The sequence below is a fragment of the Nelumbo lutea genome, chromosome 5, assembly GCF_056320005.1.
Source record: "Nelumbo lutea isolate HS-2025 chromosome 5, American lotus-T2T, whole genome shotgun sequence".
NCBI lineage: Eukaryota > Viridiplantae > Streptophyta > Magnoliopsida > Proteales > Nelumbonaceae > Nelumbo > Nelumbo lutea.
Window position 1 is genome coordinate 4,219,699 of NC_142688.1, and position 26,327 is coordinate 4,246,025.

Sequence of the window (26,327 nt, forward strand, 5' to 3'; positions counted from 1 at the left end):
TGCAACCTGCAAGGAAACAATGCCGGTGTCTAGGTTGCTTTACCCGATGTGAATACTCCGATGCTTAAGTCAGTAAATCAGAGATTTTTTAAGAGAGTTGCGAGAAGTAAATTGTACATGTACCTTCTAAGGTTGGAGGTAAAGCCTTTATATAAGCATTGTTTGGCGTGGGCATCACGCACTGCGTACGAGATCTTTGGGTGATGTGCTTAACTGGTCCAAAATCCTCAAAAGTAGTCGTGCACATAGATCATTCTCTACGCCTTATTCGGTTTCTCCGAAAAATTCAAAATAGGAACCAACTTCTGAGAAACCCGGGAATGACGAGATGGACGTAAAATTCGTCGACAAGCACATATCACAGGTTGCCACCTGGACCTCAATCAGGTCAACAAACCCTCAAAGGAGGTCTCTCCTCACGTCAAGATCGCTTCAACCGATACTGACGAGGTACCACAAGTCGACCCTGTACAAGGTGCTTCTAGCCGCCCTAAGTTGTGGACGAAATCGCTAATTAGGTTTCCACCAGGTAGATAGAATCTAGTCACCAAGTCGATGACAAAAGCAAGTCATAAGGTCAACAACAAAGGCAGATCGCTAGGTCGAAAACATAGGCATGTCGCAAGGTCACCAAGTCAATTGTCACCTAGGTGGTTCTGGGGTGTCACCCAGTTGTTCCAAGATGTCATGTGTCATTAATACTCAATATTGTATCAACTCAAACCATTTGTGATAAGTAAAAATATTCATAAAATTTATGTTGACCGAACGAGAACGTTACAAGTAAAAGTGGCAATGGTACACCGTCAGCAATAGCAGCACCCTTGTGCACCCAAGTCGTGTATAAAGCGTCTTGCAAAGGGCTTAGCCACTAAGCCACCTGCTAGCAGTGTGGAAGTGGAAGTGGATGTGATGCATGTGGTGGAAGTGCGGAAGTAGAAAGAAATAGTATAGAGATAGGGGTTCACCAATCACCAACAGTTGGCGAATGTGCAACGATAAAACTTCATACATAAAATCTTTTTGTTGTTGTTTTTGGATGTGATACATAGAATCATGTCCACAACCATAGGGACTTCCACTAGAAATAAGTTTACATAAAGCGGGCAACTAACTACTTCCATTAGGCTAAACATGTATACGTAACCAATAGATGATATACACCAACTCCGCAAATGAAGATTGCTTACTGATAGCAGAAGCAACTGGACCAAACAAATCGAACTAAACATAGGAGATTCAGGGACGAGATCTTTTGTGTATTAACAGACGGTTGTCAAGGTATAATTACTCGGCTTGGGATTCAATGAGCACTCACGAGAAATGGATGCTGGCAGACTCCACATTCTATGGTCTCAGAACCAGTGCTTGGAACTTGAACCTGCACAAAAGCACAAAACATCAAGGGGTTTCTTATTTATTTCTTTTATATGCTATGCGACTTTGTCTGTATGGAATGAAAACGACAAAAAATTGCAATAGAACAAGCATTTCAAACCTGTAAATGGACCGTGCAAATAGGACAGGCAACTTCTCTCATCCTCCTCCCAGATCCATCAGACCTTGAACCTGAAATTTTCAATTACTTGAGCAAGGATGAAAAGAATCTTCGCTTTCAGTCTAAACTGCACGCAGATTAATCTATTTGCTAATCTTCGTCAAATCATCATGACAGACAGACAGAAGTCATGCAACTTGCCATTTGATATGGTTCAATAAAGGAGATCAAGATTAACCACCACCAAATTGGGTGGTTAAGCTCTCCCTTATCATATGGACTTTCCATGCAAGTTCCCCAAGGTAATTGACCATTAGATGCTCTTCACAGCCCCTTGTAGGAAGAAATTGGAAATGGCAATCACATCTAAAACAACCTCGATACTTTTAACTTAACTATCTCTTTGCATTGAATGGATGGGAACAGATCAAAACACACCCAACCCCTTCCCCCCACCTGCACCCCCAGAAATAATATATTATTTACATACCAATGATACCATAGAACATTTTATCCACTGATAATTACCTGATGACGATCTGCGATTTTTGTCCATCTCCTCCTGTCAAAAAATTGCCAAATATATGCATATTAAGATCAATTACAAATCAGGGATGATCCAAGCTCAATGGAAAAGAAAAAGAAATAGAGAAGGAAAAATGAAACAAAACAAAGGTCCAAGAAGAGTGGACCTTTAGATTGCAATTCTGAATGGTGACCAATACAAGAATATCCGAGAAAAAAAAAACATATAAATAAAGGAAGAAAATCTATTACAGCTCCATATATAGTTTAGAAAAAATGGAGCTAAATCAATATACTGTAGGCTTCTTGTAAATCTAAAGTATTCCACAATTTTTTTATCAATCTTCCACAATTTTACCAAAACAAATATAGTGAATGTTTCATAGTATTAGCTTATAGTCTTCTTATTCATAACGCTTATTTTCCAAAATTAAATAACTGATTTGTAATCTAGAATAAGACGAGGTAACACCTTTAAAAACACCGGAATATAGAACTAAGGCCCAGTAATTGCAATTATGTGCCCCAGGTCAACAATCTTTGATTCGATATGCCTGGGCCTGAAACCTAAAAAAGAAACAAAACAAAGGTCCAAGTGCATTCTTCCAGTCTGGAGCAGTTAAAAATCCTCTACCTTCTGATATGGTCCATTTAAAATGGAAACAAAACATTGATAACTAATTCAATTAAACAAAAGTCTTGATTACAGTGAGTGAACCTCTACAGCGCTAGGGAATTGCAGATAAAATTCCTATAGACATAAAGATAATCTATGAGCTTAGCTGATGCATTAGCCAGCAAAGAGGTGAACAGAAGAGTTTTGTGTTGAGGGGTCTTTCCATGAAAGTTGTGAAATTGGGGTTAGGTAGGTAGGGGATATCCTAAGAAATAAAGTCATTCAAAGGAACCTTGGAGTAGCTTCAATTGGTGATAAAATGAGAGAAAGTAGACTCAATATAATTGGGATATCCTAAGAAATAAAGTCATTCAAAACCATTGAGAGAAAGTCATTCAATGGTTTTGACATGTGCACAGAAGACCACCAAAAGCAACCCATAAGAAGAAGTGATGTGTTGCAAGCTGAAGGGGCTAGAAGGGACAAGGGTAGACAATGGGTATGACATTAAACAGAACAGAATGGTGAAACAGGAATCATGTAGCTGACCCAATATAATTGGGATAAAGCTTGGATGATGATAATGATGATGATGATGAGCTGGGGCTACCTTAACTTTCAAAGCAGGTGCTAGGCACATTTTGTACTGAAAATTTTTCCTTTTTAGCACATTAATAAAACTTCTGGTTACCAACCAAAAAGAAATATTACCTATTGTTCACCAAGTTTCTTATAATGAGTTAATGATTGATGAACAACTGTCAAAACAATGCTAAACAGTAAGCACCACTACTAGTAGAAACAAATAAACAATTTTATAGGATGCAAGATTAAAGGTCTAGCTGCAAATCTGCTGCCACCTGAAGCTTCCTGGCAAGATCCTCATGGCTGTGCAACACAGCAGGTTTGCTGGCCGTTTCCCTTGCACTACTTAGCCTTTGAGTAACTTCTGCCTGAAACCAGAATATGAGACAGTAAGTCTCTTTGGCTTTTCAGCATAACTGGGTTTACTTGCAAAGCTGCGGAACATGGAAATCCTTCTAGGCCAAGTCAAGTAGGCCAACCTTAATTGCAACATCAAGTGATTGTGATGAATTTCTGAAATTTCATTTATCTAATGGTAAGAAACATGTAAATAACAAATAAGAAAAGGTGACAGACTTTCTCTAAGGAATAATTCTAACCATTCATCACAATTAAAATAAAGGTTGTTAATTCACGACAAATGAAAGTCATCAAAATAGAATTTTAATTAAAACAAAAATAAAGTTAATAGGTTCTGAAACAGCTTAACTTGGTAGAGTCATTCCTATTCTCATGATTTCAATGTTTAACCTCTTTATACACCCAAAAGAGACTGACCTTTATCAGTTGCTACTAGAACAAAGAACATGATGCCAAATATCAAAGATAATTAAATCCATAGCCCAGAAGGTGATTCCTCATTGTAAAAAACCAAAGGATAAGGTTAACACCATCATTTAGTGGGTCGTAGCTAAAATAACCCTCGCATTCATATAGAACAATCTAAACATAATATCATGTCTGGTTTTTCAATTTTTCAGTCAAATAAGAACAGTGCAGAGAAGCAGGGATTACCATCCAGTCGTATTATTTTCTTGCCTATGCAATCATATTGAACAGGAACAAGAAAATTTCCAGGTTAACATATTAAGTGGTTGGTCTACTCAAAATTAACGATTCTTACAAGTTAAGTGGTTAACATATTAAGTGCATACCATGCATCGGTCACAAACTCGAACTGGCTGAGCTTGCTCATCTGCTGTGAGAGCAATTCTCCCATGAGTACACTTGTCACAGAAAATATCCCCACAATTCCTGCAGTGGTGCTGAAGTTTTGAAGGAAACAATGAAGTTAGAATGTGGGAAGCAATACGTTCCTTGAAGCTCAAAGTTACACCAAACATACTTTATGATAAATGGTTAAAGACAATGTGAAAGTCACACCTTTCTCACAAAAGCTCCAAAATCTGTCCCACAAGCTGTACATTTGGTAACTGCTTCATCAGGAACCTGTTTCATCAGGGGTGCAGTGGGGTAACAAACTCAAAGGATTAACCAAATGACAGAAAATGACTACTCAGTAAAAACCAGTAGATCCAATAACAAAAGCCATTTTCCAGAAGCAGTGGATAGCACACATAGAGTAAATATTAGGTTTAATTAATCAAGCAATAAAAGGAGCCTTATGTAGCCCATATATACTTAAGGTTCTGGGCCAACAACTTGTTTTGAAATCAATAAATTCCAAATGCATCATCAACAGTAATCATGCCTCTTTACTCTGTGTTTTAAGAAGCATGCACCTCACTTCAACTCAAGTGCAAGCCTATTTCAAAAGATACAACCATGTCCACAAATGCTTGAACTTAGTGTCTGTGTTATCTGAAACTTACCGTTCATCCATGTTCACAAGTGCATGATCACTTTTTTACTATCCTTCATAAACTTACCGTTCATCCATTTCCACAGTTTCATCTAGGCCAACACAAATAAAGAAAAACAAATAGTTCATGGCATGAACTTATCCTTTTGAGTGTAGACATAATAAAGTAATTGTTGCCTTTCTAGACAGGCCAATAGTTGTCAAGGTGATGCCTAGGTGACTAGGCAACTTTTAGAGGTCGACTCGCCTAACACCAATATAGTTTTCATATTACCTGTATATATATTTATATCATTTTATTGGCTTGTTTTATTTTATTAACATACACCCAGTGGTATGTTACACTTTTTTTTATTATGATAGTTCTTTTATTAGAATTATGCACATGTTACAAGTTTTTTGGGTTCTAAACCGAGACTGAGAAGAGAAGATAGAAAAGACTGACGACTGAGAAGAGAAGACAGAGAAGACCAGCAACTGAGAAGAGTTTCCATTGTTTCAATTGAGACTGCAAAGAGAAGACAGATAAGACCGATGACTAAGAAGAGTTTCGGTCCAAGACCTCCAGGACCTCCAGGTAAGTGCTTCCTTTTCCTTCTTCGAATTGTCCTATCAGTCTTTTATTTTCATAGTTTTTTAAATACTTTTGGGAACAAAACTGGAGCTCTGCCCCCTTCATCCCCTTATTTTGGAACGAAACAGGGGTTCCATCCCCTTATTTTTCTCCTTTTTCGTTGCATTCAACCTTGTTATTGGCCTGAAACAGGGCCTCTGCCCCTTAAACACAGTCCAAGTTGTCCAGAGTCCCCTTATTTTTTTCTGTCTCACTGCATTTCCTTTTTTTGTTGGCCTGATACAGGTTATTAAACATTGAAATTAATATATTTAAATGATGTATTTATGATGGCATTTTTATGTTTTTATATGAAAATTATAGTTAGCTACTCATTTGAATGGTTTTATTGGTATAAAAAACTAATGAAGTAGCTAAGGAGAAGTAGGGATCCTTATATTTTATGCTTTCAGATTCCATCGCCTAGGCGCCGGGGCACCCTGTGGTCAACTAAGCTCGCTTAGGTACCTTGACAACTATAGACAGGCCTGGTCCAAGTAATTGAGCAGATGATTCTCTTTCAAGACAGGTGGAGCTGGCCCATGTACTCACTCCTTGACCTCAAGTCCAAGGCCTATGCAGATCCAGAACTTGACTAGATCCAAGAACAGTGGTCTTACGATCCAATGTCAACACCAGGATACACTGTGAAGGGGAATGATTTGTATTTCAAGGGCTGGAAAGTTATCTACTCTTCCTTAGCCCATATTCAGAACATACTGCAACTATTTCATACTTTGCCAAAGGGTGATCACTCCAAGGTACTCCGGACTCTTCAGCGAATCTCTTCACATTATCATTGAAAAGGTTTAAGTAAACAAGTCAGAGAATCAGTGGCTCAGTGCCAAATTTGCTAGAAGCATAAGTATGATACAAATCTGCCAGCTGGCATTCTCCAGCCCAGTGTTTTAAAAGAGAAAGGCGCAAGGTGAGGCACGCATCTTTTTGAAGCAAGGCGTGAAAAAAAAAAACTAAAAATAAAAAAAAAGTCAAATTCCAAAAAATGCCAACAAAATAAAAATAATAATAATAAATATATTAAACGTAATATTAATAAAAAACATAAACTTAAATTTTAAAATAAATGCTTTAAAAAAACCTATTATCTAAAATTTAAATACATAAACAGAACATGTAAAGTGTATTCAAATGAAATTTTAAAAATTAAATCAAACATATAAAACATTTTCAAGAATATAAAACCCACAATCTCTTTTTTCCTCAATTGCATTACTTCAAGAAGGCTAATGTGATGTAAAACATTATATATTCCTGATTCTACAAGCCGCCTTTGTACCATGCCCCTCAAGGCAAGGCCAAACAAGCGTAAAATTTTCAAAAGGCATGCACCTTTTGAAAGTACTACGCCTAGGACTTGGGCGAGGTGCCTACCCTAAAATACGCCCTGCCTGTGCGCCTAAGCGTGCCTTTTAAATCACTGCTCCAGCCATTGCCAATTCCCAACCAAGTGTGGGATGATTCAGCAAATTATCATTTTGGCCATGGTGGACCGTCTGACCAAAAATGTCCATTTCATTGGCCTTCCCCATCCTTGCACAGTTTCTTCGGTGGCTGAAGCATATATCAAGGAGGTGGCCAAACTACATAGCACACCAAGGAGTAACCTCACAGACCATGATCTGACCTTCATGTGTAGATTTTGGGCCGATTATTTCTGTTTTCAAGGCATATGAACCATTGCACAATCACCAGCTATCATCCTCAGGGAGAGGTTCAAACTGTTTTTAATCATTGTTGGAGATCCATCTACTTTTTTAGTGGGTGGCCATTCAAAACAAAGGAATAAATAGCTTCTATGGCCAACGAGGTGATGTATGGAAGGGACACACCCATAAATTCTGCCTTATGAACAAGGCTCCATAGCTGTTGCCTTGGTAAAATATCAGATTTTACAAGATTTGAAAGCCTATCTACTTCAGGCACACCAAATCTTGAAGTCCTCTTCAGACTAAGCATCGAGACATTGAATAACAGGTGGGAGTCTTCATCTATCTCTGCTTACAGCCATACAGACAAATATCAGTTTCACACAGACCATGGCAGAATCTAGCGCCTTGTTACTTCAGCCCATTTCGCATCATAGAATGAGTGGGTCCTTTAGCCTACAAGTTACAGCTCCCAGACGCCTCTAAATTGCAGCCAAAAAAAAACATGGAACCCTCGATTATTAGCAGTCCAATTTCTCCGTAGAAGGCAAGCTTCAGACTGATCCATCCAAAATTGTCAAATTCCGCTGAGAGATGAGAAGATCCAGCAAGAGCTTTCAACTACCAACCTTGAGAACAAGGGGGCAGGAATTGTTAGGCATCCAGCAATAAAAGGGATGCTTGGCTCCCTCCCTCCCTACCTAGCCCCATTGACTAAGCTGGTTTGCATCTCCATACAGAGTTGATACAATATAGGGAAATCCTATGGTCATCATCTGGTAATATATATGGAATTGGGCCATACATAACTCACCATAGGGAGCAGTGACCCCTGTATCATATTTCTCTAAATGATTTAAAACCATATGATAAATTTTCAGAAACATATCAGAGCAGTGTATGTAATGTACTGTGTAGTGTACACACATACAAACCCAACTATTCATGAAACTAGTTACCCACTTAACCTTACAAGACCAGTTGTTGATTTCAGGATTGAAGATACTGGATTATAGGTTTTGATGCATTTGGGCTTGGTTCTATGTTTTCAGATTCATAAGCCTTATCAATGAGATGGACAAGCCTTATCGATGAGATGGTTAAGCAAAAGTACTAGTCTTGATGGTGGCAGATAGCATGTCACTGCCTCCAAGACATAAATGTGAAAAAAAAAACAATATTGAATTCCTGCAAGTAAATGACAATAAATGAACAGCCATTTGAAGTATACAAATTAAAAAGAATTAAGAAGTAAATACATAGTTGTCTAAGTCCCAATCCCGTGACAAGAATCTAGGAACAATAAAAAGAAGAACATGGTCTAATAAGGTGTTCTCCAGACACACCTCAGATTGGAGGCACAAGCCTCTACAGCTGCAGCTGCACCCTAATGTGAGGTGTAAGCCACCTTTGACAGATTATCAAGGAAGTGATCTACAATATGAATGCTTTTGTTTTCATTTGTTTTTAAAATTATCACATGAACAAAAATTTGAAATACATTCTTGAGCCCTGTTTTTATTTTGAGAAGAAAAGACAAGTTGGTTTTGTTTCAAAAAAAAAAACATTTATGGTTTTGGAACCATCAAAATAAAGGCTTTTAAACCAAAAAAAAAATGGAGTACAGTTTTTTTTTCTTGAAATGTAAAAAGGAAAGTGATATTAAAGCTTTCCTCATACTTCGTTCCCCCCTCTTCCTCTCAAATGCTTCAAAAGCTCTTCTAACAAACCTCTCTCCTCCCAAGAAAAACAAGCCCAAAAGCTTGCCAATTTCCACCTCTTTGTCAACTAAAATGTTCAAATCCAATCTTCCTTTCTTCATCTCCTTTCCCTTCGGCGCCTCAGCAGAGACCTCTTCAATTTAATTTCCATCCCTACTAGCCTTCTCTGACATTTCATTCTTTTTCGTTCCCAACACCATCGTGTAAAAGTCGATTTTCCATGCAAGGATTCTCATGACTGAGATCTGAATTTTACCCTTCTTCTTTTATAAATCCTTTTATATTTGTTGGTCGGCCCTGCCCCCAGCAGGCCATCTTTCAGCCTTGAAAAGACCTTCACAACATGAACCACATTGAATTTAGTTGAAACTCTGGACTTCTTTGAAACCTCTAAAACATCACCACTTCCAACCAGAATGGTCTCCTTCTCCCTGTGGCCCAAATCAACTCCCAATCTTCCAACAACCACTTCATATACCGAATAGTCAGAGATGCCCCCAAGCAAAGCATCTTGATTCAAGTTTTCTAAATCACTCATCACCTTCTTACCCTCACCTCCTCTTATGCCACCCCCCCTCTTCATTATCACCTCCATCCCTGCCCTTGAGCTCACTGCTCACCGTTCACCATGTCTTCCACTGCGTCCACCCTAACTTCACTCACATCCCCCTCTCCCAACACCACCCCCTCTGAAAATCCTTCCTGAGAATCAATGACAAAACCCCTACTCTCCTAACTCAACTCAGAAAAAGAAAAAAAAGGCTCAAACCTTGCATACCTTCGGCTGGTTCATGAGACAACATCGGATTTGACCTCAACCAGCTTACCTTGAAGAAGCTCCTCAGATCTCGATTTAGGTTCGCAAATCACAAAGCAAAGCTCAATTACACGATCACCAAAAATAGCACTCCAATAAACCAGTGATCAAACCCATCTTTCAATAAGACCTGGAAGCCGACTGATGCCTTCTCTCTTTTCTTCCCTTTCAAATTCCAATCACACCTCTACCTTTACTGAGGACCACGCACATATTAAAAATACTCAAATAATTCACGCCTAAACCCTTGCCATTGATACAAAGTGAACTCTTCGCTGTCACTTGGAAACTGCCCAAAGGAAAAACCACTTTATATGAATTATGAACTGACATTAAACCACCAGAAGAAAACATGCTCTTTAAACTATAAATTCAAGAAAACGTTTTTTAGATTAAGTTTTGGAAACGAAAAACACATAAACAACCAAGAACATTTTTTCTGCATTTTTGTTTTAAAAACCAATTTGTTTTAAATTAAATGGTTTTGATTTTTTTTTGGAACTCACAACAAGAAAAACAATTCACATATTGTCTTCATTATGTCTGCACAAAGTTAAATGACAGGGGGACAGGGGTTAAAGATCGGTACGGTATATCTCACATATCTCCTTATGAATACACAAACATGATGATTGTATGGTTTTATGTATTTTCGGTGAAGAAATTGATGCACAAAAAGCAATTTTTAGAAACACGAATGTATTGTTTTATGGATTTCCAGTGAAGAAACTGATGCACAAACATGTTTTGAAACAATTTCCCAATCTTACCCAATGATCTTTTTCCTCATTGCTAGGCTTCATCAAGTTCACCCAATCAGCAAAACCTTTCTTTCTCTCAGTGGACTGTTCAGATAACTTTATGGACTCAGAAGGTTTGCTTCGTCCACCCATCTCCTTAAGCTGCATTCCAAATAAGAGTTTAGCATTTCACTATTATCAACACAGACAAAAGCACATATCACACATGCACATCAGAGAAAACAACAAAGGAAAAGAAAAAAATATTTAAAAGAGAAAAAACAAGTGGAAACATCATAGAGAATGTCTAAATGAAAAGGAAAGAAAATTAGACTGAAAGTACCAGACTCTAAAAAAACCATGCACAGACATGTTAGTAAATTCTAAGCTCCATAAAATTTGACCACATCATCGCATCATGTAATGTAATGACTAATGAAGCACCAATATATTCTTTACACCAGGTTGAGGAATATTCAAAAGGAAAGGTGTCCCAATTGAATATATGAACAAAGGTAAAAACATGAATAGATAATATATGTAAAGGCAATATACTAACAGAAAATTTTAGTTCTACATGCAAAAAATTGCAATTATCAATAGCATATTTAAAATTTCAGATGTTGCAGAAGTATACACCATGCACTTTAATCACCCAGCCCTCTAGAATGGCCACCTAAGAATCCATGATGCAATGACAGATTCTCTCCATTATAACTATTTGCTGGCCCGACTAACAGGTCCAAGTTACCCACTCAAGGTTCATAAAGGGCACAACAATAGTCCAACAGCCGTGTGTGTCATAGATAAGGTAATTATGAATCAAATAGAGGATAATCTTGCCATCTAAAATGGAGCTTGGAGAACTCTTGCTTTTCATCAACCTAAAGCCAATCAGACGATTCAGACCTAATTCAGGTTTACAAGAACTGATTTTTTTTTTATTATTAGATTTAACTTAGATATGCAATGATTCAACCCAACAAGGATTCTCCCTCTCAGCCCCCAAAATGAACATTATAGAACCAACAGCACCAGATCTAGATCAGAGCAAACACTTTACACAACAGCCAGCAACACATGGTTTGGCCAAGGTTGGTAGCTGGCACACTTGCCAAATAGTAAAGCTGACAACAGTTCTACAAGATGTTGCCCTGGTCGAGGTTCACCTAGATTTTTTTTTGGTAATAAATTTCACCTAGATTAGACTGTAATAAGTTTCACATTGGGGAGAAGGTTGATCACCAGGTTGACATGACCAGAGATTAAACTGTAGCAAAATCAAGTGTTTGGGATGATAGATGGCAAGTTGTGAAAAAAAGGTGTTTAGAGATGGAAAAAAAAACTATGATTTAGAGTTTCGACAGGTTATATGGTTGGAAATGATGAGTAAATTACAAAAATAGCCAGCAAATCATAATTAATTACATGTCCATTCCATAAAGCGGGTGAGCATTTAATGGTGCATATTCAATACATGGCTACATGTGTCTTTAACTGTTAGATAGGTGCCCGATAAGATTCATCCATTCAGTGTAATATAAAGTTTATGGGTATTTGGGCCACAATGGATCAGAATGGAAGGGATCAATAGCTGATCCATTAATGGCTGTACAAGAAACTTCCTAGGATGCTAAATCGTTAAGTCCATCAGATCTTCTGCTGTAAGCACATTATCTGCAGGAAGATCATTTGGACCCAATCTAAATTTATGAGCATTCTCAAGTATGTAAACATGCCAACCCTCCACATGAGAACATGGCACCTTCTCATAGAAACAATTTGACAAATAACATGACCATAGCACATTCTCAACAAACATGCATATATAAAGATAGAATGTGCAGAAATATTACTGAAAACAAACCTAAAGAGATGTGAAGCAGCACTATATTTCAGACAAGAAACAACTAGTGTTTAGTTTCCAACCTGAACAGTTGCAGCTGTCACAGTGTCAAGAATGGTGCTAGTTGTATAGCTGTTTGATTGTAGTCTTATGCGTCTTGGTTCAATATCAACTGAGCTTTTGGACCAAAAAGTAAAGATAGACGAATCGGTGACCTGAATCGCAAGAAATGAATTTCAGAAACATTTTCATAGAAAACAGTAATTCAGGAAAATTAAGTAGAAACATTCCAAGATAAGAATGCAACTGCCAGATTTCCAATTGGAAGGATATAACAAAATTCCTCGTTAGGAAGTTTAAAGTGAAGAATGCAACCAATTACCTCCCATCTTGTCACTGTCTCAAGTGGGTAAATTCTCAATGTCCGACTTGTACTGGGATCAAGCATTCGAATACCATCCAAACCAATCTGAAATAGAGGAAAAAACAGCATTGTTTGTAAGTAAAAAGAAAAATTATATTTCAAGGCTACAAAGAGCAAAAAAATGAAATTCACTGCCATAATCAATGCGATGATGTATTAAATAGGGGTGCATTTTAGGTGGCTCCATGTTGAGCATTTGTCAAATTTTGAAGGGACCCGGACTTGATAGAAAGTAAACTCTTCAAATAGGCACCCATCTTGCACTCTAGAATAAACAAAGAATAACCAACAGGAACTGTTGGGCTGAACCACAAATATTCTTGTATAAGCAATGATGCCAAAGCAACAGTTGTACCTCCAAGAAACGAATTTAACTTTGACAGATATCATTGTCATTCATATATTAGCAAGCCAGAACATGAAAGATTGTATTAGCTTAAGTTATGAAAGTAAGAATGTTTATGTCCAAAAACAATATACCATCACTGGACAAAAAAAGGCACCATTCAAGACCAAATGCTGATATTGCTGGAGAAGGGGAAAATCCTAATACTGTTTAGATTCTGATCCGGATGTCATGATGGATGGTTGGTGCTGGAGGAGATTCAGAGAGTTAATTTATTTTAGGCAACAATAGTTAGGGTTATGGATATAAGGATATTGTCTGGTATAATGGTAAAATCTCTGGCTGACAAGCGTGACAACGCAGGTTTGAGTCTGAAAACAGCCATTTTGTGCAAAAATAAATGTCAAGGCTTAGGTGTGTATCCAGTCCACCCCTCCCAACACCCCAGATAGCTAGGACCAACAATGGGTAATGGCCTTCTAGTTAGGGATGAGGCTACAAACAGTATCCGTTTGTCCAAATATAAATTTTAATGTAATCTGGTTAAAGGTGATCTGGATTTGAACCATTTATAATTGGATAAAATGTCAATCCAATATACCCCTACCCAATCCAATAGTATTTATTAGTGAAGTTGGCTTGAATGTTTTATGTTTACTAAAGAGCCTTAGGTTCAAGTCTTATATAAGATATTTTCCATTCATTCTGTTCATGATAATACAATATCAAGGTAATTATTAGTTCATTTTATTAATAATATATAACATTTTGCTCTTTTTTAGTTCAATTTATTAATTCTATTCAATATCAGAACTGGAATCCAAAACTGATTTAAATCCAATGGGTAAGATTCAATTCAAATCCAAATTTTAACATATTAAATTCACATCTAGGTATATCTGATTCAATCAGATCAGTTAGCAGCCCTAGTTAGGGAGCTTTATATGGGGTTTCTAGGAATGCACAATTTGACACAAGGAGAGGAGTCAACAGCAATTGTCACATCTTTTACTGCATATTTATAGACTTTATTAAATCATATGAAATTGCAAAGATATTAAGTGCTTTTTCATGTATCATAAACATCTTAAGATTAGAGCATATTTTTGTATAGCCAACTAAACAATGTATTGCCAAAGGAGGCAGTGATTTAAAGGGCACGCCTGACTAGACAATGCATTGCCAAAGGAGTTAAGGAGGTCAAATTTATTAGTCATCATCTCACAACATTGACGACACCGTGATCTGCTCAGGCATCACAAAAGTGACAAATTGCACTATTTTTTATCTGTGGTTGTTAATGTAACTAGATTGTGAAAAAAGAAAGATAAAATGTACAATGGTGTCTGTGTGTGCCTAGCAACCCTTTAGAAATAAATGGATATGTCCATAAAAAAAATGTCATATTATTTCAAATAATTAAAGATAGACAGAGCGAAAAAACTTTTAAGTAGATTTTGCATTGACTAATTGACCTAGCTAAGGTTTAGTTGTCCCAGTTGACTGCATCATGTGTAAAAATTTGTTAGGGTTGAAGTCAAATAGTCATCATCATCATCCATAACATATCCCGACCATATGAAACCGGCTACATGAACCCTGTTTCACCAATCCGTTCTATTCAACACCATATCCACCGTTAAATTATTAGTGCTTAAATCATTTTTAACTACTTCCACCCATATTTTTTTTTGACTACCCCAAGCTCTTCTAGCCCCTTCAATGTGTAACAAATCACTTCTTCTAACCGGCATAGTTGGTGGTCTTCTATGGATGTGCCCAAAACATCTTAGTCCACTCCCTCTCATTTTATCACCTATTGGAGCCACCCCTAGGTTCTTACAGATAACTTCATTCCTAATCCTATCTTTTATAGTTTTTCCACTCATCCATCTTAGCAGTCGCATTTTTGTGACATTCATTTTCTGGACACTTTTCTTGATTGCCCAACACTCTACTCCATACAACATAGCTGGCCTTACAACTGTTCTATAGAATTTTTCTTTTAATCTAAGTTGCATTCGCCTATCACAAAAAAGTCTAGATGCATCCTACTCTAATTCTTGGGTGGCATCCTTCTCAATCTCTCCCTTGTTATGGATTATTGAACCAAGGTACCGAAAATGATCACATTGAGTTATATCTTGGTCTCCAATCCTAAGTGTATCTTGATTTACACTCCTATTATTACTAAATTTTCATGTTGTATACTTTGCTCTAGTCCTACTTATTTTAAAACCTCTTCTTTCTAAGGCATTTGTCCATAAGCTTAACATTGCATTTAATCCCTCATTAGTTTCATCAATTAAAACAACGTCATCCACAAACAACATGCACCATGGAACTTCCTCTTGAATATGTTTAGTCAATTCATCTACGATCTGTGCAAATAGATAAGGGTTGTGTCGAACCTCGGTGAACAATTGAAAATCCATAGTAATCGTAAAATCTGGAAAATCTGAAGGCTCTCCCACTAATGATCTAACTTTGGTTGTTGCCCCCTCATATGCCTTTTCTAGGTTAATGAAAATCATATGAAGATCTTTCTTCATCACTCTACACTTTTCTATCAATCGTCTCAAAAGAAATTTAGCTTCCATGGTTGATCTCCCTAGCATAAAGCCAAATTGGTTCTCTGAAACACTTGTTTCAAGTCGTAATCTTTGTTCAAGTATTGTCTCCCAAAGTTTTATAATCCCCCGATAATTATTACAACTTTGTATATCACTTTTTTTTCTTAAATATAAGCACCATACTGTTGTTTCTCCAATCATCAAGTATCTTCTTTTCCTTCACTATCTTATTAAATAGCTTGGTTAACTATAACAAATCCACCTCTCCCATAGCTTTCCATACTTCTATTGGAATCCCATCAAGTCCTAATGCCTTTCCCTTCTTCATCTTATTTAGTGCCTTTTTTATTTCAACAAGTCTAACCCTACAAGGTATGTATTATTTTTAACACTACTAGTATTGCTAAACTCTCCTATATTAACACCCTCTCCTTGTTCATTTAATAATTTTTTAAAACTGTTTTCTATCTTTATTTGATTTCCTCATCTTTTACCAAGACTCCTTGTATCTTCATCTCTAATGCACCTAACACAGTTTAAATTTGTCTTTCCTTCTCTTAGTTTTGTTAATTTATGCATTGCAATTCCTCCCTCATTAGTGCCTAATTTATGGTAAAAGCTCAGCAAAATCCTTACTTTTAACATCATTCACTTTCTTTTAACTCCTTTTCTTATGGTTTTATATTTTTTCCAGTTTTCTTCATTCCACCACCAAGTTTTTTTAGTACTTTGCCACTATTCTCCCAAGACATCCTTTTTTTTGTTAAAATAGCAGCTTTCAAGCTTTTTCTTTCTCCAAGGGACCACAGAACGGAGGATAACCCATAAAGCCCCCAACCCAAGTGTAGGTGGGATTTGATCCCAAGTCTCCACTACAAGTCTACAACCAATAGGAGACCTTATTAACAAGCCAATTGGCACAGTTGGCACTTGGCACCTTGCTCTCCTAAGACATCCTTTGCTACTTTCTTTATATTGTTTGCCATCAAGCCAAATATCATTAATATTTCTATCTAAATTCCATTTCCTTTATATTATCAATTTGTTTCTCAATTGAGCTAGCTTTTCTCCTTTCAGGATTTCCCACCTAGTTCTTGGACACCTACTTTCTTTAATATTTCTCTACCATTTCCTAATGCAAATATCTACCACCACTAGTCTATGCTAAGCTTTAAGTGTTCATCACTCTTTTGGCAAAAGATGTTTACAATTGTCATATCATAAGCTACTGCAAAATCTAATATTGTACCTCCTGAATTATTCTTCTCCCCAAACCGAAATCCTCCATGCACCATATGATATCCTACACTTTGTCTCCTTACATGCCCATTTAAGTTTCCTCCTAATAAAAATCTTCTTTTCATTTGAAATTTCTTGGATCAAACCTTCTAAGTTTTCTCAAAATTGTCTTTTAATGTTTTCTTCTAGACCCACTTGAAGTGCATAAGCACTAATTATGTTAACAATTCCTCACCTAAAACAAGTTTAATATTAGGGATTATAGTTGATAAGGGCAACTTTTGGGCTGACCCTGTTAGAGGAGAATTTCAGACCTCAGTTGTGGAGGTTTTTGGTGAGGGGGATCAGGTTGTTGCAAGGGCTGAAAGGAGTGAACAGGTGAAAATATATAATAAAATGAGGGAGGCAAAAAAGAATAAAGAAAAGAAAAAAAAAGGTCAGAGGTGGAAAGATTAATTTGTAACATAAACGGGAATTTAGAGTTTAGTGGTAGAGACAGGAGAAAAGGCATGAAGTAAGGAGTTGTGGTTTATTGCTAAGGGATCTCTATTGATTTGTGCCTTTGAGGATAGTTAGCTGGAATGTTAGGGGTCTAGGGAGTGCAAGAAAAAGGAGGGTGATTAAGGATTTACTTAGAAAGGAAAGAGCTGACGTTGTTATGTTGCAAGAAACAAAGTTGTCAGATCTGGACAGAATATGGGTGAGGAGTGTGTAGAGGTCTAGACGTGTAGGATGGACTTCAGCCCCATCTTGGGGAGCCTCAGAGGGGATTGTCACTCTCTGGAAAGATGATGTAGTAGAGGTAGTGGAGGAATTAATAGGGAGGATCTCAATTTCCATCAAATTTAAGAATGTACACTTGGGTGTTAACTAATGTCTATGGTCCCAGTAATTATAGAGAAAGGAATGACATGTGGGAGGAATTGTATGCAACTCAGGGTTTGTGGGAAGGTCTATGGTGCTTGGGAGGGGATTTCAATGTGATAAGATTTTCGGAAGAAACTAATAATTCCCAATAAACCATCACAACTAGCATGAGAAAGTTTAATAGCTTTATTGCTGATTGTGAGTTAAAGGAGATCTCGTTACTGCAAACTCAATTTACTTGGTCTAATTTACAGGAAATTCCCTTGTGGCCGAAATTGGATAGATTTATCTTTTATGTTGATTGGGAAAACTATTGGGGAAATTTGGTGTCTAGAGCTTTGCCTAGGGTAACCTCAGATCATTGTCCTATAAGAATAGGTGTGGAAGACTTTACCAATGGACCTAGACCTTTTAGGTTTGAAAATATGTGGCTAACCCACCCAGACTTTGTGAATAAAGTAAAGCTTTGGTAGAATGAGGAATTGAGGGGGATAAAATGGAAAGGGGTAAGATTTCACAAGAAATTGCAGAGGTTAAGAGCCAAAATAAAATATTGGAACAAGGAATTGGAAGACTTGAGGAGCAAAAAGTGAATCTAATCTCTAGGATAGAAGAGTTGGATGAAAGAGAGGCCCAATATAGAATGGAGGAGGGGGAGAGAGATTTGAGGGGAGAATTAAAGAATGACCTAGAAGAGGTCCTACTGTGGGAAGAAATAAGCTGGAGGCAGAAATCGAGGCATAGGTGGATTAAGAAAGGTGATGGAAACACTAAGTTTTTTCATGATGTAGCAAATGGGAGGAGGAGAAAGAACTTTGTGTCTAAGTTAGAGGTAGGGGGGAAGCATTCACTAATCAAAATGATATTGCCAGGAAGTTTGTAGATCATTTCAAATCAATTTACAAAAGACCCTTGGAAGAAAGGATGGAAATAGAAGGGGTAGATTGGCCAAGGTTGGAGGACAATCAGGTTAGATGGTTGGAAAGAAGTTTTGAGGAAGAAGAAATTAGGAAGGCGGTGTTTCTGATGGATGGATCCAAAGCTCCATGCCCAGATGGTTTTACAATGGCTTTTTACCAAGATTGTTGGGAGGTGATAAAATTTGATCTTTGTGAGCTTTTTAATGAATTTGCAGAGAAGCATATAGTCGGTCATGGCATTAATGCTACTTTCTTGGCCCTTGTTCCAAAGAAAGCTGATGCTATCCATTCTAAAGATTTTAGGCCAATTAGTTTGGTGACTAGTATCTATAAAATCCTAGCCAAGGTCCTATCTTTAAGGATTAAAGAAGTCCTTCCCTCCATTATTAGTCAGGCTCAAAGGGCTTTCATCCAAGGGTATTAGATAATTGATCAAAACCTGATTGCCAATGAATGTGTGGAAGAGATGAAGAGGTTCAAACAAAGAGGCTTTGTTTGTAAGCTTGATCTTGAGAAAGCCTATGACTTGGTGGATTGGTAGTTCCTACTGGAGGTTTTAAGGAGGTGTGGGTTTGGGGAAAGATTGTGCAATTGGGTATCTGGTTGTGTCTACTCTTGTCATTATTCCATCCTAGTAAATGGGGTGGTGAGAGATTTTTTTCCAGATAGTAAGGGTATTAGACAAGGGGACCCACTTTCAACTTTTCTCTTTACCTTGGTAACTAATATGTTCAATCGAATTATCACCATGGCTGATAGGGAAGATGTGATAAGGGGATGGAGAGTAGGCACAAACAGAATTCCAGTAACTCACCTTCAGTTTGCAAATGACTTGATGATCTTCTATGAGGGAGGCTTCGATGAGAAGGTGGAAAACATGAAAGAATTGATTAGAGATTTTGAAGGAGTTTCCAATCTGAAAATCAATCAAGGAAAAAGTTGCATAGCCGAAGTAAATCTAGACTTTGAGGAGATTGAGGCAATTGCGGATTGTCTTGAGTGTTCCATTTCTTCCTGGCCTTTGTCCTACTTAGGGCTTCCGTTAGGAGCAAACCCTAGGGAGAGTAGGTTCTAGACCCCAGTCTTGGAGAAGATCGAAAAGAGATTAGTAGTGTGGAAGAAAAATTATATCTCTTCGGGTGGGAGGATCACTTTGATAAAAACTACCCTCATGAATCTACCTAACTATTACCTCTCTGTCTTTAGGATACCGTCTAGGGAAGCAAAGAAATTGGAAAAATTGATGAGAGATTTTCTTTGGGAATCGAGAGAAGGTAAAAAATATCACTTAATTAATTGGGGGGTTGTGGGTAGAAGCAAAGAGGAAGGAGGATTAGGGCTCGAGAATATGCTCAAAAAGAACTCAGCTTTGTTAGGGAAGTGGCTGTGGAGGTGGCCTTTGGAGCGAGAGACTCTGGCACGAAGTAGTGAAGAGTATTCATGGAGGTTCAGAGAGTGCTTGGGATGTTGGTGCATCAAGGAAATTCCTCAGTTGGGTCAGGTATGATGCTTGTTTTGGTAATTCTATTCGGTTTTGAACGAACATTTGGGTTGGAGATCTCCCTCTAAAAGACCTTTTTCCTTCTTTGTACTCTGTTTCTTTGTATAAAAAAGAGGTGATCTCAAAATTCCTTCCGTCGATTTTAAATTTGTTAGCGTTGTCTTGGGATTTTGGTTTTCGTAGAGAGTTAAGGGATGAGGAAATTGAGTGTTTATCTACTCTTCTATGTCTCCTTGATAAGGTTTCACTGGATCCCTCGAAACCTGATAAAAGAATTTGGGCCATTCACCCCAATGGGTCTTTTCCTTGTAGCTCCTTTTTCAAGTTCCTCTGTCAAACTTCCTCTCAACAAAGTTTCCCTTCCAAAGAAGTCTGATGTAGACCCTCCCCCCAAGGTTATGGCTTTGTGTTGGGAAGTGTGGCACGGTAAAGTAAACATGATGGATAACCTACAAAAGAGAAGACTCGTCCTTTGTATTTCACCAAACTAGTGCATTCTTTGCAGATCTCATGGTGAGGATTGCAATCATCTATTTTTATCTTGTAGTGTAACTGCAAAGCTCTGGGCTTGGCTTCTATCTTTGTTTGCGTATAGTTGGGATATGCCAGCAGAAGTAAGCACAATCTTCAATCCTTCTTTTTTCTCTTGGCCCCATAAAAGAGGAAGGAAAATGTGGAGATGCACGCGAGCAGCATTGTTATGGACAGTATGGGAAGAAAGGAATGCCTGAATCTTCCAAGAAAAAGGGAGTAGTCAAGCCTTGAATGACTGCATTATGTCCAAGTCAATACATTGGTTAGATTCTAGAGTTATTTAACCATTTCTCTTTTACTGATTATTGGAAGGATTGGAAATTGGTAGCAGGTTGTTCCTCCTACAAGGTAAGGGTATTGACTAGCTGGGTCCCCCTTCCTCTTGGTTCTTTGAAGCTAGATTTTGATGGGAGTAGTCAGGGTAACCTGGGTCCCTCTAGGACGGGAGGTGTACTGAGGAATGAGGCTAGAGAGGTTGTCTTACTCTACTATGGCCCTTTAGGTGTTTGGAACTCTATCCGGGCATAACTGCTTGCTGCAATACAAGGAATACTTCTTGCAAAAGAAGTGGGCATGGAGTATCTTCTGATTGAAGGGGATTCTAAGACAGTGGTGGACTGGTTAAATAATCCGGAGGATGTCACTTGGGGCTACGAAAATGGGTTACAAGGGATAAATAGGGAAACATTGTTCTAGGCATGACTGTAACTCTTGTTTTAACATCAACATTCATGTAATTTCTGTTATAGTTCTTGTATTTGTTGTTAGGAGACGCGGCACCTAGCACTTCTAAAGGGATTTTCTTGTAACAAACCATTAATTTAATGGAAGATGAATCTATTTATCAAAAAAGGGCAACTTTTGGGCCCTAATATCAATAAAAGTAATTCTTTTAATATAATTTCTAAAATAGGTTAATTTTTTAAAAAATATATCAAATAAGGGCAGAAACACTGTTCATCTTCTTCCTCCTTCAAACCACTTCCGCCCTAGCCCCATGAACCTCAATGACCACCATCGATCAGCGCCGCTGCCGCCTCTACCCAACGTCGCTGCCTTTGCCCACCTCCGTCCCAACCCTGCGAATCTCAATGACTACCATCCACCAACACCGCCGCCTCCACCTCTACCCACCTCCAGCAACACCAATCTGACGACATGAGGTGGGCGGCAGTGGCTGGAGGCGTTTCCGGAGGTTGCTAAAGGCAGCACTGGTGGATGGTGGTCATTGAGGTTCATAGGGTTGGGCTAGGGTGGAAGTGGTTTGGAGGAGGAAGAAGATGAACAGTACTTCCGCCCTTATTTGATATATTTTTTAAAAAGTTAACCTATTTTAGAAATTGTATTAAAAGGATTACTTTTATTGATTTTAGGGCCCAAAAGTTGCCCTTATCAGCTATAACCCCTTAATATTATTCTATCCCCAAATCCTTTAACATCTATAGTTTCATTTTTTTAATCCTTATCTATTATCATCACTACACCATTTCTATTATTTACCTCTCCTGTATATCATAATTTGAAACCATTAATTTTTTTTGGCTCTTTTGCCCTTACATTTAGTTTCTTGTAGGCATGCAATACTAATCCTTCTCCTCTTCAATAGTGTTTGCTTTTTTTATCAATAACTCTGAAATCTTTCATTAATTAAGATGCTTTAATATACAAAAAGAAACAAAGAAATCAGCATAGAAGCTGACCCAAGACAGAATTACAAATGTGCCCAAAACATCTGTTCTTTGAACCCCTTGCTTTGCTAAGCTATCAGCCAAGCTGTTGGCCGATCTCCTAACCCAACCCACCTGAAACATATTTCTTGAAATCCATTTGAACCTTCTGAAATCATTCTTCAGCTGCCAGGTCACTCCTTCCCCTTTTTGCAACCTTCAATAGTGTTTACTAATTTCATAGTTTTTCCTGTTAATGTTCCTACAATCCAAGTGGTTAAACAAAGTCATGTTTCTTGGACTAGTTTCTTTACCTGCCCCTGTCCAAAAGGATGTGAGAACCCTTTCCTATTTGACACCACAACCGGGTGTTTCCATGACAGGTCACTTACGGGTCCAGCCCTAAATAGACCAGTTGGTTGACCGGGCAACTATTTCATAACACTGAATGTAAAGTTTCTAGAGCATACTCCAGATAAATCTGCCTAGAACTAAGAAATTCCTAATCAAATCTTGTTCCCTTCCGGTGCTTCTAAAAGAGAGTAACTAAACAAGGCTTGAAGACACAATCATCTATAGAGCATAACCAAACCGAGCTTGAATTTTCTCAATACAACTTTGTTGTTTTCAGCATCCACGTGAAAAAAAAAAATTGTCTCCTGGGGATAACCACATTTGATGCTTTGAAAAGGAATTATGACGCTTTCAGTTCCACCAAAATCAAGTTCTCTAATTCAGAAAATTAGAGTTGGAGTCGGCTCTCCAGCCCAGTTTTACTGCTGGAGAATTGTTTTCTGGCTATGTTTTATCTATGAGTGTTGGCTAGTATCAATCACGATTCATGAGTCAGAAAAACACAGGAGAGGAAAAACGAAGCTCAGCATAGACAAAGTCATACTGAGGGCAAGCATTCCTCACATACCTGGCAAAGAACATCGGTGGTGCCCTGACTTCCGCCTTCTGGTAAAAGCTTGACCCGGAATTTCTGCACTCCATTTTTCACGTCTTGTTGCGTATCTGCCTTTGGAACAGCCCTCACAATCTTAGTGGAAACCACTTGGTCCTTCCCACTCGAGAAGCTAGTGGACCTACCAAAATCGTCAAAAGCCGACCACGTAGATGATTGGGAGCCAGTTCCACGAGCACCGTATGGCTCCACCCTTCCACCATCGTAAGCATAAACACCCTCTCCAAGGCCATCGTCACGGAACCCACCCCGATCGTAACGAGGTTCCGTTCTCTTCTCGAAGAAACCTGACCCCAAATCGGATCGACTCCGGCCGTACATGCCTGCACCTCCATATCTACCAGAATTGTCATCAAAGTAACCTCCTCCGTGATCAAATTTCACGCCACTCTCGTAAGGGTTTTCATGTACGGGCGGTGAGGGTGATGCCGAAGAACCAAAGGGTCCATACGATGCGGAGTAGGGCGTTGGAAACGAGGAACTGGGACTGAGATTAGGGTTAGGGTTTGGAGGAGTCGACGGTGGAGGGGCGTAATTAGGAGCCGTCTGATGCTGATCATATGGTGGATAATACGATGGTTGCTGGGTTGGAGGTGCGTATAGAGCCTGTGGTTCTGGAGCAGATGGGAAGGAATGGAAGGTAGAAGGTTGAGAAGAGGGATTAAAGGACTGGAAGTTGGGGTTCTGTGCGTACGAAGGAGCAGTAGGGGGGAGACTGGGGACAGGTTCGGGATTCTGCGAATATGGAGGATATGTAGAGGAAAAGCCTGGAAAATCTGACGCAGGTGCAGAGCAGTTGGAGGAGAAAGGAGGAGCGGAGGCGTAGAGCGGAGGAACGGGATTAGACTGGAAATCAATAGGGTTAGGATTAGGGTTAGGGTTTTGAAGGTGGGGCTGGTGGTATTGGTAATAAGGAGTGCTGCTGTAATCTCCTTGTTGCATCTCCAAAGTCAGGACCTCCTCTTCTCCCAAAGAGAGATCGATGGAAATTGAAAGCTGTTCAGGGTTTTGGTTTGGTAGACCTGAGATGAGATGCAGAACAACTCTGGTTCGTCTCGTGGTATTGCGTTTCACTGTTTGTCGGAGGGAAAATTGAGGGATACGACTGGAATATAGCGTCGGTTCTTTTCGTGTCTGTTCTCTATGTAGATTGTCAAAAGTAAAATACATCGAAAGTTGGAAACCCGCCAAAAACCGTTAACAGTCCTAAGACCAGGAGGCTACGCACCATGTAGAATGTGTAGAAATTTGGAGAGCTCAACAATGCCAAAAGCCCGCAAAAAAAATGGCCAATCCACGAAACACGTTAAGGCTATAATAGAATACCCAGGCCCACTTCGAAAATGGATCTTTTATGCAGTTGCGTTTAAATCTAGCGAAAAAGCTTTTCAGCGTAAGAATTAGAGGTGATTCCTCATCTTATTTTTATTTTCAGCTTTTCAGCGTAAAAATTTAACAGTTTGAACGGTTTTGACTATTTTTTTTCTTTTTATCATAATAATTCAACCATTCGATAATTATATAATATAATTAGATATACATAATTATCTAATTATATAAATATATAATAGTTATTGTAAATATTGTTAATAACTAGATATTGAAGATTGGAATGGTTATGACCATTTTTTATTTTTTTATTTTTTTGTCATAATGGTCCAATCATTCAATAATTGTATAAATATATAATAGTTACTATAAATATAGTTAATAATTAGATATCGAACCGTTCGAACGGTTTTGACCATTTTTTATTTTTTTATTTTTTTGTTATAACGGTCCAACCATTCGATAATTATATAAGTATATAATAGTTATTATAAATATTGTTAATAACTAGATATCGAACCATTTGAACGGTTTTGACCATTTTTATTTTTTGTCAAAATGGTCTGATCGTTCGACCCGATAATCGGACCCCTAACCAGGTCAGTTTTAAAAACCATTATGTTATGTCATTCGAGCGTGTGACTCATACGACCCGAAAATGAAACCATTCTAACCACCAGTTTTCGAGTCGATGGTTCGACTATCCAATTCACACGGGTGGCCCATTCTAACAATAAAAAATAAATAAATAAAATAAAATATGGCCAAAAACCATTGAACGGGTCAAACGGGTTAATGGTTCAACCTCTCAGGTCAATGGGTCATTAACCGATTCAACGGTTTTTTGCCAGAGACTAGGATTGGGGTAAAACGGAACTGGTTGCTTGGACGATCCCCAATTAAAAATAATAATAAATAAATAAATGGATGACCCATTTTGACAAAAAAAATTTAGTGTATGAGGTCCATTAAGCAGTATCATACGTGTTATGTCATCCGAGCGTGTGACTTATCCGACCTGAAAATTGAATCATTTTGACCACCAGTTTTCAGGTCGATGGTTCGACTATTCGGTTCAAACGGATGGCTCGTTTTGACAACATAAATTAAAAAATAAAAGTAAAAAAAACAACCAAAAACCATTGAACGGGTCAATGGTTCGACTGCTCGGGTCAATGGGTCATTGACCGCTTCAACATTTTTTTGCTAGGGACTGAGATTAGGATAAAACGGAACTGATTGCCTAGATGGTTCCCAATTAAAAAAAATAAAAAATGGCCAAAAACTATTTTATGGGTCAATGAGTCGATGGTTCAACCCCTCAAGTTAATAGGTCATTGACTCATTCAATGGTTTTTTGGCCAAAGACAAGGTCAACAGGTCGACGGTTTCATTCTAGCCTCTGAGAAGTAGGGCCCCTCCACTAGTTAATCATTATTCAAGTCAATGTTAAGTGACTTTCGCCAATTATCACACCATTATATGTTAACCCTTCTTTTTTTCATATAGG

The 26,327-nt window shown here is 38.1% G+C and overlaps 1 protein-coding gene across 3 annotated transcripts; it reads right to left on the minus strand.

The window, feature by feature from the left end:
- Positions 1-981: 981 nt before the first annotated feature.
- On the minus strand, positions 982-24,878 carry LOC148849922 (protein FREE1-like). 3 transcript variants are annotated; one of them, XR_016099724.1, is made up of 10 exons: positions 23,444-24,816; positions 12,833-12,919; positions 12,534-12,665; positions 10,635-10,766; positions 4,608-4,673; positions 4,379-4,489; positions 2,496-3,592; positions 2,027-2,060; positions 1,499-1,569; positions 982-1,381 (listed from the first exon to the last, which is right to left on the minus strand). XR_016099724.1 is itself a non-coding variant. In XM_088947092.1 (10 exons), the coding sequence occupies exons 1-10, from the start codon at positions 24,656-24,658 to the stop codon at positions 1,304-1,306; spliced, it is 2,019 nt and encodes a 672-aa protein (XP_088803218.1). In that variant the 5' UTR covers positions 24,659-24,816; the 3' UTR covers positions 982-1,303. The 3 variants fall into 3 exon arrangements, 2 of the variants coding, with proteins under 2 accessions (XP_088803218.1, XP_088803219.1); XM_088947092.1 differs by having other exon boundaries at positions 3,500-3,592; XM_088947093.1 differs by lacking the exon at positions 2,496-3,592 and having other exon boundaries at positions 23,444-24,878.
- Positions 24,879-26,327: the final 1,449 nt, after the last annotated feature.

What these genes read in the sequence shown, in the direction of transcription:
- LOC148849922 (XM_088947092.1), bottom strand. Translation starts at nt 24,658, where the DNA reads ATGTATTTTACTTTTGACAATCTACATAGAGAACAGACACGAAAAGAA. An exon ending in ATGAGGAAAAAGATCATTGG is followed by an intron (nt 4,674 to 10,634) that starts GTAAGATTGGGA and finishes CTGATGAAACAG; the next exon opens with GTTCCTGATGAAGCAGTTAC. An exon ending in TTTGCACGGTCCATTTACAG is followed by an intron (nt 1,382 to 1,498) that starts GTTTGAAATGCT and finishes GCTTTTGTGCAG; the next exon opens with GTTCAAGTTCCAAGCACTGG.